Source organism: Amphibalanus amphitrite, unplaced genomic scaffold (genome assembly GCF_019059575.1).
Source record: "Amphibalanus amphitrite isolate SeventyFive unplaced genomic scaffold, NRLGWU_Aamphi_draft 000000F_arrow, whole genome shotgun sequence".
Classification (NCBI taxonomy): domain Eukaryota; kingdom Metazoa; phylum Arthropoda; class Thecostraca; order Balanomorpha; family Balanidae; genus Amphibalanus; species Amphibalanus amphitrite.
In genome coordinates this window covers 643,390-656,472 of record NW_024881498.1, presented here as the reverse complement: position 1 = coordinate 656,472, position 13,083 = coordinate 643,390, and the positions used below count along the sequence as shown (strand labels likewise).

The 13,083-nt window shown below is 47.0% G+C and overlaps 1 protein-coding gene across 1 annotated transcript in view; it reads left to right on the top strand.

Moving 5' to 3' along the window:
- Nucleotides 1–13,083, top strand: part of LOC122378628 (CUGBP Elav-like family member 3-A) — a 231,918-nt gene that overhangs the window by 197,527 nt on the left and 21,308 nt on the right. Inside the window, exon 11 of the mRNA XM_043359921.1 lies at nt 4,266–4,424. Coding sequence (XP_043215856.1) covers nt 4,266–4,424 — 159 coding nt within the window. The remainder of the gene's footprint in view (nt 1–4,265; nt 4,425–13,083) is intronic.

Below are 13,083 nucleotides of genomic sequence, written 5' to 3'. Positions count from 1 at the left end.
TGTTTGAACACCCCCCCCCCCCCTGTGGTTTTTCGCAGATATCTAAAAAACGGCGGCGCGGAGCGCCGCCGTTTTTGGCACACCTGTTCGTGCATCGTTTCCGCACATGTTGTGAAAATTTCAGACCCAGGTCACCTTAGGTCAGATCACCAGGTCACGCAAAGTGACCTCACCTCAGAAAAAATAAGAATGCTCGTCATAGCTACACCGATTGATCGATTGCCTTGAAACTTTCAGCGATTGATTAGAGCAACAATATCTATAAAATGTATATCTCGGAATTTTGATATCGGTGACCTAAGGTCAGGTCAATTTTGCGACCTCTCCAAATTTGGGGCATTCCACGTCAAATCAAACACCGAAATCCGTCATCCCCTTCGATTTTTCTGAAAATTTGTAGGCAGACTGGGCATGGTTCAAAACTGAGTTACGTATAATATTTTCGAAATTTGATAACGTATCGCCGAGATATAGGTCATCGAATATAGCCAAAAATGCCACACATCATTTTTTTAAATGCTTATAACTCTGGTTCCTTTTCTGGTATCAAAATGATATTAACAGGGTCTTGTAGGCAATTGATAAGGCTTTGATTTTTAATTATAAAATTAAATTGAAGTGACCTTGAAATGCATTTGACCTTGAATTAAAACAGAAAAATTTAAATAGGAAAAAACACGCCACCTTCGATTTGAGTAATTTTTACATATTATGTCCGTCACAATGTTCCTAACCATCTGTGAAAAAATTGGAGTGGGCCATTCATAACTTTCGCGGCAAACGCCGTTTTCATGCATCAACATCACGCAACCGCGCGTGACCTTGAAAGACAGAGTCAAGACATGCTTGCTTGTGTACACTTTCTGAAATGAATGATTGCTGATTAGTGATATCCCAAACTCTGCGAGAATGGAAATGCATAGTCATCGTAGTCAAGCATTCACGTTCCATTGTAAAAGTGTCTCAGGCAAACGGTATTTTGCGGTGAATTTTGAGCCGTGTGGAAATGCATCATGAAATAAATTCAACGAAAACATTATCACGCAACGATATCTTCACGTCCTTTGATCTTCACTATACGAAAGAACATACATTTTTGAGTATGTATGGATTTCTATGTATGAATTTCTAGTTAATCCGATAATAAATATGGCAGTTAGAGTCCTGCTAAGAGTAACATGTCGCCGGCTGAGGCGGGATCGGCCGAAGCGGGAAACGCAGCAGTCACAATTTTGTGTTTACACGTTCATATTTCAATTGTTTACCAACCTATTTTCAGAATTCTTTCACCATAAGATTGCCTGTACATTTCTTAGTCTTCTCACAAAATTTGACGCGAATCGAACGTAATCAGCGGTAAGGAGCGCGATGTAAAGACGGAACCGTTCCGTTCCGTCCCGGCACAGTCTACAATTCAGGCGGCGCGTAGCGGTCGGCGCCGGCTGCCGAGTCTCCGCGTCGCCGCGGCGACAGGATGTTCACTTTACACCGCTATTACTAGAACAGTTGTGAACCGATTTTCTTATTGCTTGCACGATGAGATGTGCAATTCAATTCTGGCCAGGTAGCCATAAGTAATTTCGCATCAATATTATGAGATATTGGCGAAAAACAGGAGGGGTGGGGCGAAATTCACTCTTCCCCCTCCACTGCGCGTGCTAACATACGTTTGCATATGTGCCATTTTCTTCAAAACTTATGAATGGCCCACTCTAATTTTTTCACAGGTTGTTAAGATTATGGTAGGCAATAAAATATATGAAAATGAGCCAAATCGAAGGTGGCGTGTTTTTTGCTATTTCAATTTTTGTGCTTAAGAACAGAGTTAAGCAAATTTCAAGGTCATATATTTAAGTCGATGCAATTCTGAACAAATGCTTAAGAAATTACCTAAACAGTAAAGTTTATTTCATTCAAATCAAACAAGTACAACCAAAGTTATGGTCGTTCAAAAATATAAAGATGCAACATTTTGTAAAAATTTGATGCCCTATATTTAGAAGACCTGTGGTCAGAATGTGCAAAAAACATCAATGTAATGTCCGGGGCGACACAGGAACTCGCTCACAAATTTATAATGAAATCGCTGATGGTAAGGGGCAAAACAGCCGATTTTTGTTCGATTTGACGTGGAATGCCCCCATTATAAGTCAATGGGAGAAAATTGAAAAGCGTCTGTTTTGCACGAACGTTATTCTAGACACTCTCAAACATCGAGATGTAGGTAAAATGGACACACTGAACCGGAAAATGGAAACTGTGACCCCTCGTTATGTCCCCGAGGTCATCTCAGGTCACGAACAGAATCTAACAGTTTTTCGCTAATAACTTCTGATAGAGACGCGCTAGAGCGCTGAAAACGCCTTAGATGTGTTCGGCTCGACGTTGCGGATCGACTGATATGCAACATGACCTTTTCCGGTCAGGTCATGACCTTGACCTGAGGTCAAATTTTCAAGTTGACCTTTCAAGGTCAAATTATAGTTCATTCGACGCGTCTCGACGAGAGGAACACGATGGTGGCAAAAGTAATGTCTTGACTCTTTTGAGTCAAAAGTTATTGCCGAAAAAACGTTTTTCGTAAAAACGGTTATTTTTGGAGTTTTTGCCCCCTGGAGGCTAAACCGTTGACCTGAGGTCAAATCTGAGAACATTACTCAGAAAGGTCTGTAAAAGGGCTATCGAATGCGCTTTTCTGCGGCGCTGTAGCTCTATCGGTTCCCGAGATAGCCGTTGGCAGTTTCCAAAATGTTGAAATAGTGGACATTTGACCTTTGGTGACCTCTGGTGACCTGACCTTTGACCTGACCCAAAAAATGACCGAAGTGTTTTCGTCCTTATTTTGGACGTTCTTTCGATTGCCGCTTACCGCGTGTCGCTACGTGGCCCAGGAGCCGAGTTAGAAGGGGGTGTTCAGACCCCCCCCCCCCCGGCCCGGCGCGGAATCTCAGAGCACCGGCCCGGCGCGGGTTAAAGGTGGGATAGTCCCTTTAACACGCAAGCTCAGTCGGGATGAAAGAAAGTGGCATTGGGCACAGCCAGAAACCGAGGCCGGCGTGGGCACGCGCCACGCGGGCTCTGCTTGGGGCTGGCAGAGGCTGATGGCGTGTCATCAGGGGAAGGTGTGTGTGTGTGCGAGGGTGGGGTTGAGGTGAGGAGGCGCTGACTGCTGAGGCTGACCATGAGTCCCCTGAGCCCGACTTGGGGTCCTCAGAGACCGGGATTGAATCTACAGACAGTGTAGGCCTCTCAGTAAAGGTCCTGGGTCCCAAATGACCCCCGGGTACCTGCGGGACCGGAGAGAAATGCTCCTGATGAAACTACATGTACATACTCTGCGTTTGTCTGGGTCGAACGACCGTCAGCCATAGACAGAGAAGTAGTAGGGTTCTGCATGGGTGGGATCGGACAAAGTCCGGACGATGGTCGGATGCGTTGTTAGTGTATAATTAAAAAGTTAAAACCGTATTCCAAGCTACCAAAAAGGTGATTCTTCAACTCAGCTGAGACGGAACACCTAACTTTTGCAAATGTTTTCGTTTTGTTCTCATCGTTGATTAGCCCAAAGGGTGAAAAATAAGTGGCCTAGCACCAGTGAGAAAACTAGATTTTGGGGTACCCTAAGGTTACCTCTATCATGGACGACCCCGGGAAGTGTCGGGTGTATCACCCCCCCCCCCCCCAGCCTGAGAGTAGTTCCCGCGCCACTGCTGACTGACCATTGTGACCATTGTGACCATTGACCGACCATCGTGACTTGTGACAGGCCCGACCGACCATTGTGACGGGCCGACTATCCTGGCAGTTCTGACCGACCATTGTGACGGTACAGACCGACCATTGTGACAGGGCCGACTATTGTGACAGTACTGACCGACCATTGTGACAGGGCCGAGCGACTATTGTGACAGGGCCGACCGACCACTATGATAAGGCCGACCGACTGCATCCCTTTTTAGCCTAACAGTGTACGGACTGCTTCCAAATTTGAATTTCTTTGCTCTTTCTCAGTTCGCTGGAAACTTTTTCTGCATGCATCTATTGTGTCATGTTTTCACTAGTTTTTTTTTTTGCATCAAAATCGGCGGCACACAGTGCGTTTTTAGTATGAACGTTGGAGCAGCGCCTGTCTGACTGCCGAATGGAGGCCGCAGCTGCTGCCCCCTCCCTCCCTCCGCAGCTGCTGCCCCTCCCTCCCTCCGCAGCTGCTGCCCCCTCCCTCCGAGTGGCCGATAGAGACTGCAGTGGTCCGTTTCTGCCCCCAGGGTGCAGTATAAGTGGCCCGGAGGGCTGCAACCTCTTCATCTATCACCTGCCGCAGGAGTTCGGCGACGCCGAGCTCATGCAGATGTTCCTGCCGTTCGGCAACGTCATCTCCTCCAAGGTGTTCATCGACCGCGCCACCAACCAGAGCAAGTGCTTCGGTGAGTCGCCCACTGCTCACTGAGGGCTGTCAGCTGTGTCAGAGCCGGAGCAGCACGGCTGCCGCTGACCGGCTGCTGTATTGCTCACTGAGGGCTGTGTGAGCCGGAGCAGCACGGCTGCCGCTGACCGGCTGCTGTATTGCTCACTGAGGGCTGTGTCAGAGCCGGAGCAGCACGGCTGCCGCTGACCGGCTGCTGTACTGCTCACTGAGGGCTGTGTGAGAGCCGGAGCAGCACGGCTGCCGCTGACCGGCTGCTGTATTGCTCACTGAGGGCTGTGTCAGAGCCGGAGCAGCACGGCTGCCGCTGACCGGCTGCTGTACTGCTCACTGAGGGCTGTGTGAGAGCCGGAGCAGCACGGCTGCCGCTGACCGGCTGCTGTACTGCTCACTGAGGGATGTGTCAGAGCCGGAGCAGCATGGCTGCCGCTGACCGGCTGCTGTACTGCTCACTGAGGGCTGTTTGAGCCGGAGCAGCACGGCTGCCGCTGACCGGCTGCTGTACTGCTCACTGAGGGCTGTGTCAGAGCCGAAGCAGCACGGCTGCCGCTGACCGGCTGCTGTACTGCTCACTGAGGGCTGTGTCAGAGCCGGAGCAGCACGGCTGCCGCTGACCGGCTGCTGTACTGCTCACTGAGGGCCGTGTCAGAGCCGGAGCAGCACGGCTGCCGCTGACCGGCTGCTGTACTGCTCACTGAGGGCTGTGTCAGAGCCGGAGCAGCACGGCTGCCGCTGACCGGCTGCTGTACTGCTCACTGAGGGCTGTGTCAGAGCCGGAGCAGCATGGCTGCCGCTGACCGGCTGCTGTACTGCTCACTGAGGGCTGTGTGAGCCGGAGCAGCACGGCTGCCGCTGACCGGCTGCTGTACTGCTCACTGAGGGCTGTGTCAGAGCCGGAGCAGCACGGCTGCCGCTGACCGGCTGCTGTACTGCTCACTGAGGGCTGTGTCAGAGACGGAGCAGCATGGCTGCCGCTGACCGGCTGCTGTACTGCTCACTGAGGGCTGTGTCAGAGCCGGAGCAGTACGGCTGCCGCTAACCGGCTGCTGTACTGCTCACTGAGGGCTGTGTCAGAGCCGGAGCAGCACGGCTGCCGCTGACCGGCTGCTGTACTGCTCACTGAGGGCTGTGTCAGAGACGGAGCAGCACGGCTGCCGCTGACCGGCTGCTGTACTGCTCACTGAGGGCTGTGTCAGAGCCGGAGCAGCACGGCTGCCGCTGACCGGCTGCTGTACTGCTCACTGAGGGCTGTGTCAGAGCCGGAGCAGCACAGCTGCCGCTGACCGGCTGCTGTACTGCTCACTGAGGGCTGTGTCAGAGCCGGAGCAGCACGGCTGCCGCTGACCGACTGCTGTACTGCTCACTGAGAGCTGTGTCAGAGCCGGAGCAGCACGGCTGCCGCTGACCGGCTGCTGTACTGCTCACTGAGGGCTGTGTCAGAGCCGGAGCAGCACGGCTGCCGCTGACCGGCTGCTGTACTGCTCACTGAGGGCTGTGTCAGAGCCGGAGCAGCACGGCTGCCGCTGACCGGCTGCTGTACTGCTCACTGAGGGCTGTTTGAGCCGGAGCAGCATGGCTGCCGCTGACCGGCTGCTGTTCGCTGGATCCGCGAGGGTCACATAGCGATACGCGGAAGTCAGCGTTCGAAAGAGCGTCAAACGAAACTACTGCGGTTGCTTTTTTGGTCAGGTCAAAGGTCAGGTAACCAGATTTCATTAAAGCCAAATTTTGGCGATTTTCAGGTCAAATGTCGACAATTTGCTACAAGCCAACGCATAACTGGGGCATTCCACGTCAGATCGACCAAAAAAAAAAAAAATCGCGAAATATCACCCTACCTTTCACATTTTGATGAAATTTCGGCTCGGGGGTTATCTAGCCCTGCGATTTGTGTTGTGACATTTTCAGTCACAATAAATTCATTTAAAACTGCATATTCCCACACTTGGAATTCAACAAAGATTTTTGGTGATATCAATTATTCTAGAAAATTTTCTGTTTTTACATATAATTCATTTCTAAAAAGCAAATTTTTAGATTGTGGCCATATTTTTTGCAATTTATTTTTGCAGTAAAAGTCTTCTCAACGCATTCATTGAATGATAAAAATATGAAAAACGTGTTGTTCCCTTAAAGGTCGCTATACAGCATTGAATTTCGCCGTACAGTGAACGAATAACAATAACTGTCAACTGGTCCGAACAGAGGACGGTCAAATGTGATCGAGAGCTCATTGCCACTCTGTTAATTTTTCTAAAGAGGCTTAAGACACATACACAAACCAAGCTAGGACCCTTTTCCGGTCAGGTCATGGCCTTGACCTGAGGTCAGCTTTTCAAGTTGACCTTTCAAGGTCAAATTATAGTGCATTCGAAGCGTCTCGACGCGACGAGAGGAACACGATGCTGGCAAGAGTTATGTCGTGGCTCTTTTGAGTCAAAAGTTATTGCCGAGAAAACACTTCGTGAAAACGGCTATTTTTGGAGTTTTTGCCCTCAAGGCTTCAAGTGTTCTATGTGCACCTCTGTTTTAGGAGATTTTCGACATAACCAATATGTATCACGGTGACTATAGATAATATGTATGACGCTATTTACATCCGTTGCGCTGCAGGCGGGTGTTTTTCCTTTTTTCTTTTGTTTTATTTTTGCTTTCCGTGGCGTTTTGTGGTGACGTTTTTTTCTTCCGAGGTGGGCTGTGGGGTGCGGTGCGGGCGTTTTTTCTCTTTTATGTTAATTGTTGTTTGTTGTGCTTCTTTTATTTTGTTGTTTCTTTGCTTTTTCGGATCGTTTGCGGTGGCGTTGTTACCGGCGTGCTGGAGGCGTTCGGTGTGTTTTTTTTCATTGCACTTGCGGAGGCGTTTTTTTTTTTGCGATTGGGAGCGGGCGTGCATGGCGGGCGGGGCGGCCGTTTTTTAGGTATTGTTTTGTTTTGTTCATCTTTATTTTTTGCGGTGTTTGCTATGACTTTTGCGGCGGGTGGTGCGAGCGTTCCTTTTTTCTTTTATTTTGGCGTTTGGGGTGGCGTTGCTTACGGTTGACTGCGGGCGTGCGGAGACGAGGCGGGCGCTTTTCATTGTTTTTATTTTTCCGCGGCGTGTGTGTTGCCATTGTGAGCGGCGGGCTTGCGGGCTTTTCTTTTTATATGTTTAATTTAATTTTTTAGTTCTTTTTTCCTTTCTTTCCAACCTTCGGTCCGGCGATTGCATTAGGCATTGCATTGCTTCTCCGTAAGCAGGATGGAAGTAGAGATGTCAATCGGATACCAACTTTTTGGTATACCGATATCAAACCGATGCCAACATGGTATTTGGTATTTTAAGGCGAATGCAGTTAGTATTTTGTTAGTAGTATGAATCCTCTCTAATGTAAAAGAGGATGATAATTTGGCAAAAAGTTGGTATTTCCCTCATATTCCCAAGTCGGTTCGGTTTCCTTATTTTCCATGGTTATTGTTGGTATTTGGTTTGGTTTCGGTATCACGATTTTCCGTAATTCACATCACTAGATGGAAGCATACAAGTCGAAGACGAAAGACGTGTTACAAACATTGCTGAAGAAATGGGTTTACAAACGACAGGAACCAAAGATGCTGTTATCAAACGACTTGCTGCCGTCAATAACACTTCAGAGACTGAAATTGAACCAGACGACAGCGCATCTAAAGTATCGACCGCATCATCATCGTCGAGCTCCCTGATGACACAAAGATCTGGAAAGGTGCAGTAGCGGCGGAACACCTTCAATTAAGGGGCGGGGACACTGCCGACTTTTGGTCCCATTCTTTCCATGCAACGTCCATAGGGCTTGTTGCCGGCAATAAGCAGTCTTCTATCAAATGACAAACCATGGGAACGACAGCGCAGACGATTTAGTTATTTCTTCGCAATTGTAAAGCAAAACCATCTAAACAAAGTCTTGTTCGATTCGTTGAAGGTGAGCTATGGCTAGTTTGAGCATAATTATGAATATTATGATGTTAGAAAATGTACCTATATTCTGAAGAAGACGAAAGTCGAAATATATCATAATACTTTTTGGACTTATTTTAATATCATTTCATTGTATTATGAGCATAAGGTCATTTTCTAACATCATGATATCCATCTAACCAAATCACACCATAACTTGCAACGCAAAAAAAGAACTTAAATATTAAAACTTTAAACTTACAGACAAAACAATATAACCCACAATACAACGAATTTCACTCTATCATAAAAGGGAAACCATGGATGAGATAATAATGGATTGGTGTCTTCGCAGTTTTTGGCGACATTGAGCTCAGGCCTGCCATCTAGCGGGAGAATTGTCGTAAGTTAGGAGCAAGCCGAGTGAACGCCGCTGATTAGCATTGTGACACACGGGAGTGTGGTGTAGTAGCAGGCTTGTTGTGCAATTTTTCAACAGGTTATGTCTTTATATGTCAGTAAAGGCGAAGAAATTAATAGATTTATGTGCAGGGTCAGTAATAAAATAAGCAGTTCCATGTTATTTCCTCATTAAATCGTGAAACAGGGAGTTATTGCAGACTTCGCCAGCACGTGTAGTTTTCGCTTATTTTTCACATGAGTCTTTACCTACTTGGCCTAAATCAAACAAATTGTCCGATCAAAGAACAAAACGAACGTAAGTACTATCTATAAGTATAATGAAAAAGTTAAACGGAATTGCTACAGACATTGCCGCTCAATATGCCATTCAAGACGCTCTATGAAAAGGACTCAACCAGTGCTGCGTAGTCGATGAAATTTCAGTGACTTTGGCTCCAACTCCGATTCCGGTATTCAAATATCGACTCCGACTCCTCCGGGCAGAACTGTCGATTCACACAGACTCCGAATCTGACTCCGACTCTGCAGCCCTGGTAAGTCTGTGGAGTCGATGACTGCGGTGACGTTCGACTCATACTCAGACTAAAGCTTTTAAAAATCAACCGTCTCCGAGTCGGAACAGAACCGCTGGCTCTGACTACAACTCCGCAGCCCTGGCCCAAGATAGCCGCCTAAAACAACTTTGATGTGTGATCTTCTTCGTACATTGTTATGTTATCTTAAACAAGGAATGGAAGGAAAAGGGAGACGAAGCCTTCACAAACAGGGATCTCCTGTTGCGGATCAATCAGCTGCTGGAACAGAAAGGCATAAACACCACGCATCTCATTTAATCGTTTTCCTAATGTTTCTGCACCAATGTAAGCACTGATCAATGCAGTGCGAGCATTGATGTGACATTTGTGTACCAAGTTTGAGTGTTATCCGCCCAGCCGTTCTTGAGATATGGAAGCGGCACCCCGCACGTGCGCACGTGCAGTAGCACCCCCATAATGACACATGGAAATTCATTGGCCACTGGGTGCCTAACTATTGACGAAGTTTTACTGTAATTGGCCCAGCCATTGCGGAGTTACTTTATGTGGAACAATTTTGACACCCCTAAGTTGGCACGCGGCACGTGCCGTAACAATTAACTAAGATGAAGAAAATCGAGCGAAATTCGGAGAAGAAGGAATAAGCCTACCAAATATGCATGACATATTGTCAAACTGCTGTACCATTGTGAGTAAATGACCATTGAAAAGGTCGTACAAGCCGATCGGACTGGGAGTTCCAATACACACTGTCTCACGCATTTTATTTTCGTTATTTCCTAAAGGCTGCTTGACGTTTTTGGCTTTCAAGCATTTAAGACATTTTTTGTCGTCTCAGGTCAAATAAGATTACCTCCAACTCGTGGGAATATGCACTTCAAGCCAACTAACACACCACACCCACGTGTGTCATAATGCTGAGAGATGGCGTTCACTCGGCTTGCTCCTAACTTACGATAATTCTCTCGCTAGATGGCAGGCCTGATCCCAATGTCGCGGATCCCAATGCTAATTTCCACGAGACACCAATCCAGTGTTATATCATCCATGGGGAAACCAAAAGAGCATGTGCCGCATTTGGCGTGGCGCCGTCATGGGAATGAATAAAATTTGATGTCTTATCACCTCCAGCACACTAATTGGTCTTTGGCGCTTACAGGGCTAATGTTAAAATGCCAAAATCAAAGAGGTGCCCCGGGGCCCTCGCCGTTCCGCCGCCTATGGAAAGGCGGCTAAAGAGGCTGAGCTCGAAGCTAGAGCAAATCTTCTTGAAGAAAAGCAGCGTCTTTTAAAGAAGATTTGCTCCTGTAACTACAACGGGAGCAGTTTTAACCCTCGCCCCGTTGGGGGGGGGGGGGCAATTTGGCCCCCTGTGGTTTTTCCTGAATAGCAAAAAACGGCGGCGCGCAGCGCCGCCAAATTTTCAGTACCTTCCCGGGCATCAATTTGACACCTTCACACCAAATTTCAAGTCTTAGATCACCTTAGGTCAGGAGTTATTGAGGTCAAACTGAGGTCATGTTCGAGCGAAAATGAGCAAAAAACATGCAATCTTGAAACGCTCACCAAATCTATAGTTATCAAGCAATTTCAAAGTTCTTTATATGGTCTAGTAGAAAAAAGCGGCGCTACAAAACTACTATCTCGGATTTTCAAAATTTTGGGTTTTTGACCCCAAAAATTCAAAAAATTATTTTTTTAGAAAAACTAAAAAAAAAAATCCAAAAACATTTCCGAATTTCGTAAAAACCGGAATATATGTGATAGTCCCTGCGCTCTTCTATCATCATCATCATCATCATCACATTTATTTGCATCACACACACAATGTGAGGTGACAAGGTGAGGTGACAGTTATAACAAGTAGCAGTACATATACATTGGGCCAGGTAGGTACATACATTAATGCCTGCAGAACAATGCTAGGCCACGCAAGGACATTCACAAGAGCCAATCATTGGACATTCTAAAACCATCGATAGTACCTATACTTTAGTTCAAGTTGTGTGCCTGGTGCTTTCATTTGTGACTGTTATAAGCCTAAGAATTTTACGCGAATGAGAGCAAGTGCTGTTGAGCAGGAATTTGATTGTGTCCACAATTCCATCATTCATACAAGAGCCACGAATAAGCTCACCATCAACATTGCCACATGCTATGTTCATTGTAACTTCAAAATTATTATTTCCGAGGCTATGTGTAAAGCTCAAGAATGATCCGTCTAACTCTGAAGGCGTAGTAGCTAGAACAGCAAGGCTGCGAATCATTATCTGCTTAAGCCTATGATCCGAGCGAAACAGATGAGCAAAGCCGCGAAGCGTAAGCGATCGGAGAAGCTCTTGAACCTTAGGAATGCCTATATACATACCAAATTTCAGATCGATATCTCGTTTTTGGCCAAGTTAGGTATAGCGAAAAAACTTCAAAAATGATGACGTCATTTGTTTAACTCAATTTTTAGCGATTCTAGACCACGTAGGGCAAAACAAAGACCACCATTGATCTCCCCGTGACGAGCTGCATCGATTCAATACCCATTTTATGCAAAAACATCAACTTTGAAATTTGACCTAATTTGACCTGACCTTGACCTGACCTTGACCTGACCTTGACCTGACCTTGACCTGACCTTGACCAAAACGTGACCTAAGCTGGCCCCAAAGGCTGCCTGACCCACATAATCGCATTTGTCATGTAAAATGGACCATAAAACATGTAGGTATTACCTACACGACACTTTCATATTGTGACCCCCCAGTGACCTGACCTCTGTGACCTGACCTGGCATCAGTGACCTCAAATAGCAAAATATGTGTTTGAAGAACATTTCCCCATCGATGATTTTCAATGCAATGCATTTTATTCGATTTTACAACGCATTTCTTGAAATGCCTGTAAACGGTGAAAATTCGACCTTTGACCTGACCTGTGACGTCATCGGTTTGACCTAGGTCAATAAACTTGGGTCACAAGGTAGTTCCCTGATAGGACTATCCAACACCGTTTGCCGCTTGTCGCTAGGTTCAATGGTTCTCGAGATCTTAGGGGGGCCAAATTGCCCCCCCCCCAACAGGGCGCGTTGCTCGGCGGAGCCCAACGGGGCGCGGGTTAAGCATTAAGGGAGAGCTGGCAGCACTTAATGCCAGAGAAATCGTTCGACCTCGCTGCAAAAGAAAGGTTTAAAATTGATTAAGTAAAATTATCTAGCCACCAAGATCAACTTCCTGGCCCGTCCTCACAACAAAGCACGAAAGCTGATGCAAATATCTGCAACAACTTACATATGTCCGTCAACGATCAACAATCTGCCCTGAAAATGCGGTTGGTGTTACAAGATCCAAATTGAATTTAACCCTCGCGGGCCCGGGGGGGGGCGTTTTTCGCCCCCCCCCCCCTGGCGAATATTTGCGATAACTCCCGAACGCTTAGGGATAGGAAGGCGAAACTTTCAGTACCTTTTCTCCCATCAATTTGACATCTTCTGAAGTAAAAAATTTGGACCTAGCCCCCTTGATGACGTCACAAGGTCCATTTTTCTAGACCCCTGCACGGCAAACTTCGGCGTCACAGACGCAAACTTCAAATAGCTGCTAAAAATATAGTTTTAGAGATAAAGACAAATTACGAGCACGGCTGTGTAGCGTTTGACCTAGAGAAAAATAGAAAAATAGTTTTGGTGACCTGAGGTCAGAGGTCAGGTCAACGACCCCGAAATGTGGTTTAGTTTTTCGCAAATAACTTCGACAAAAATGGTCCTAGAGCTACGGCAGTGGTACCATCGCATTCGCCTT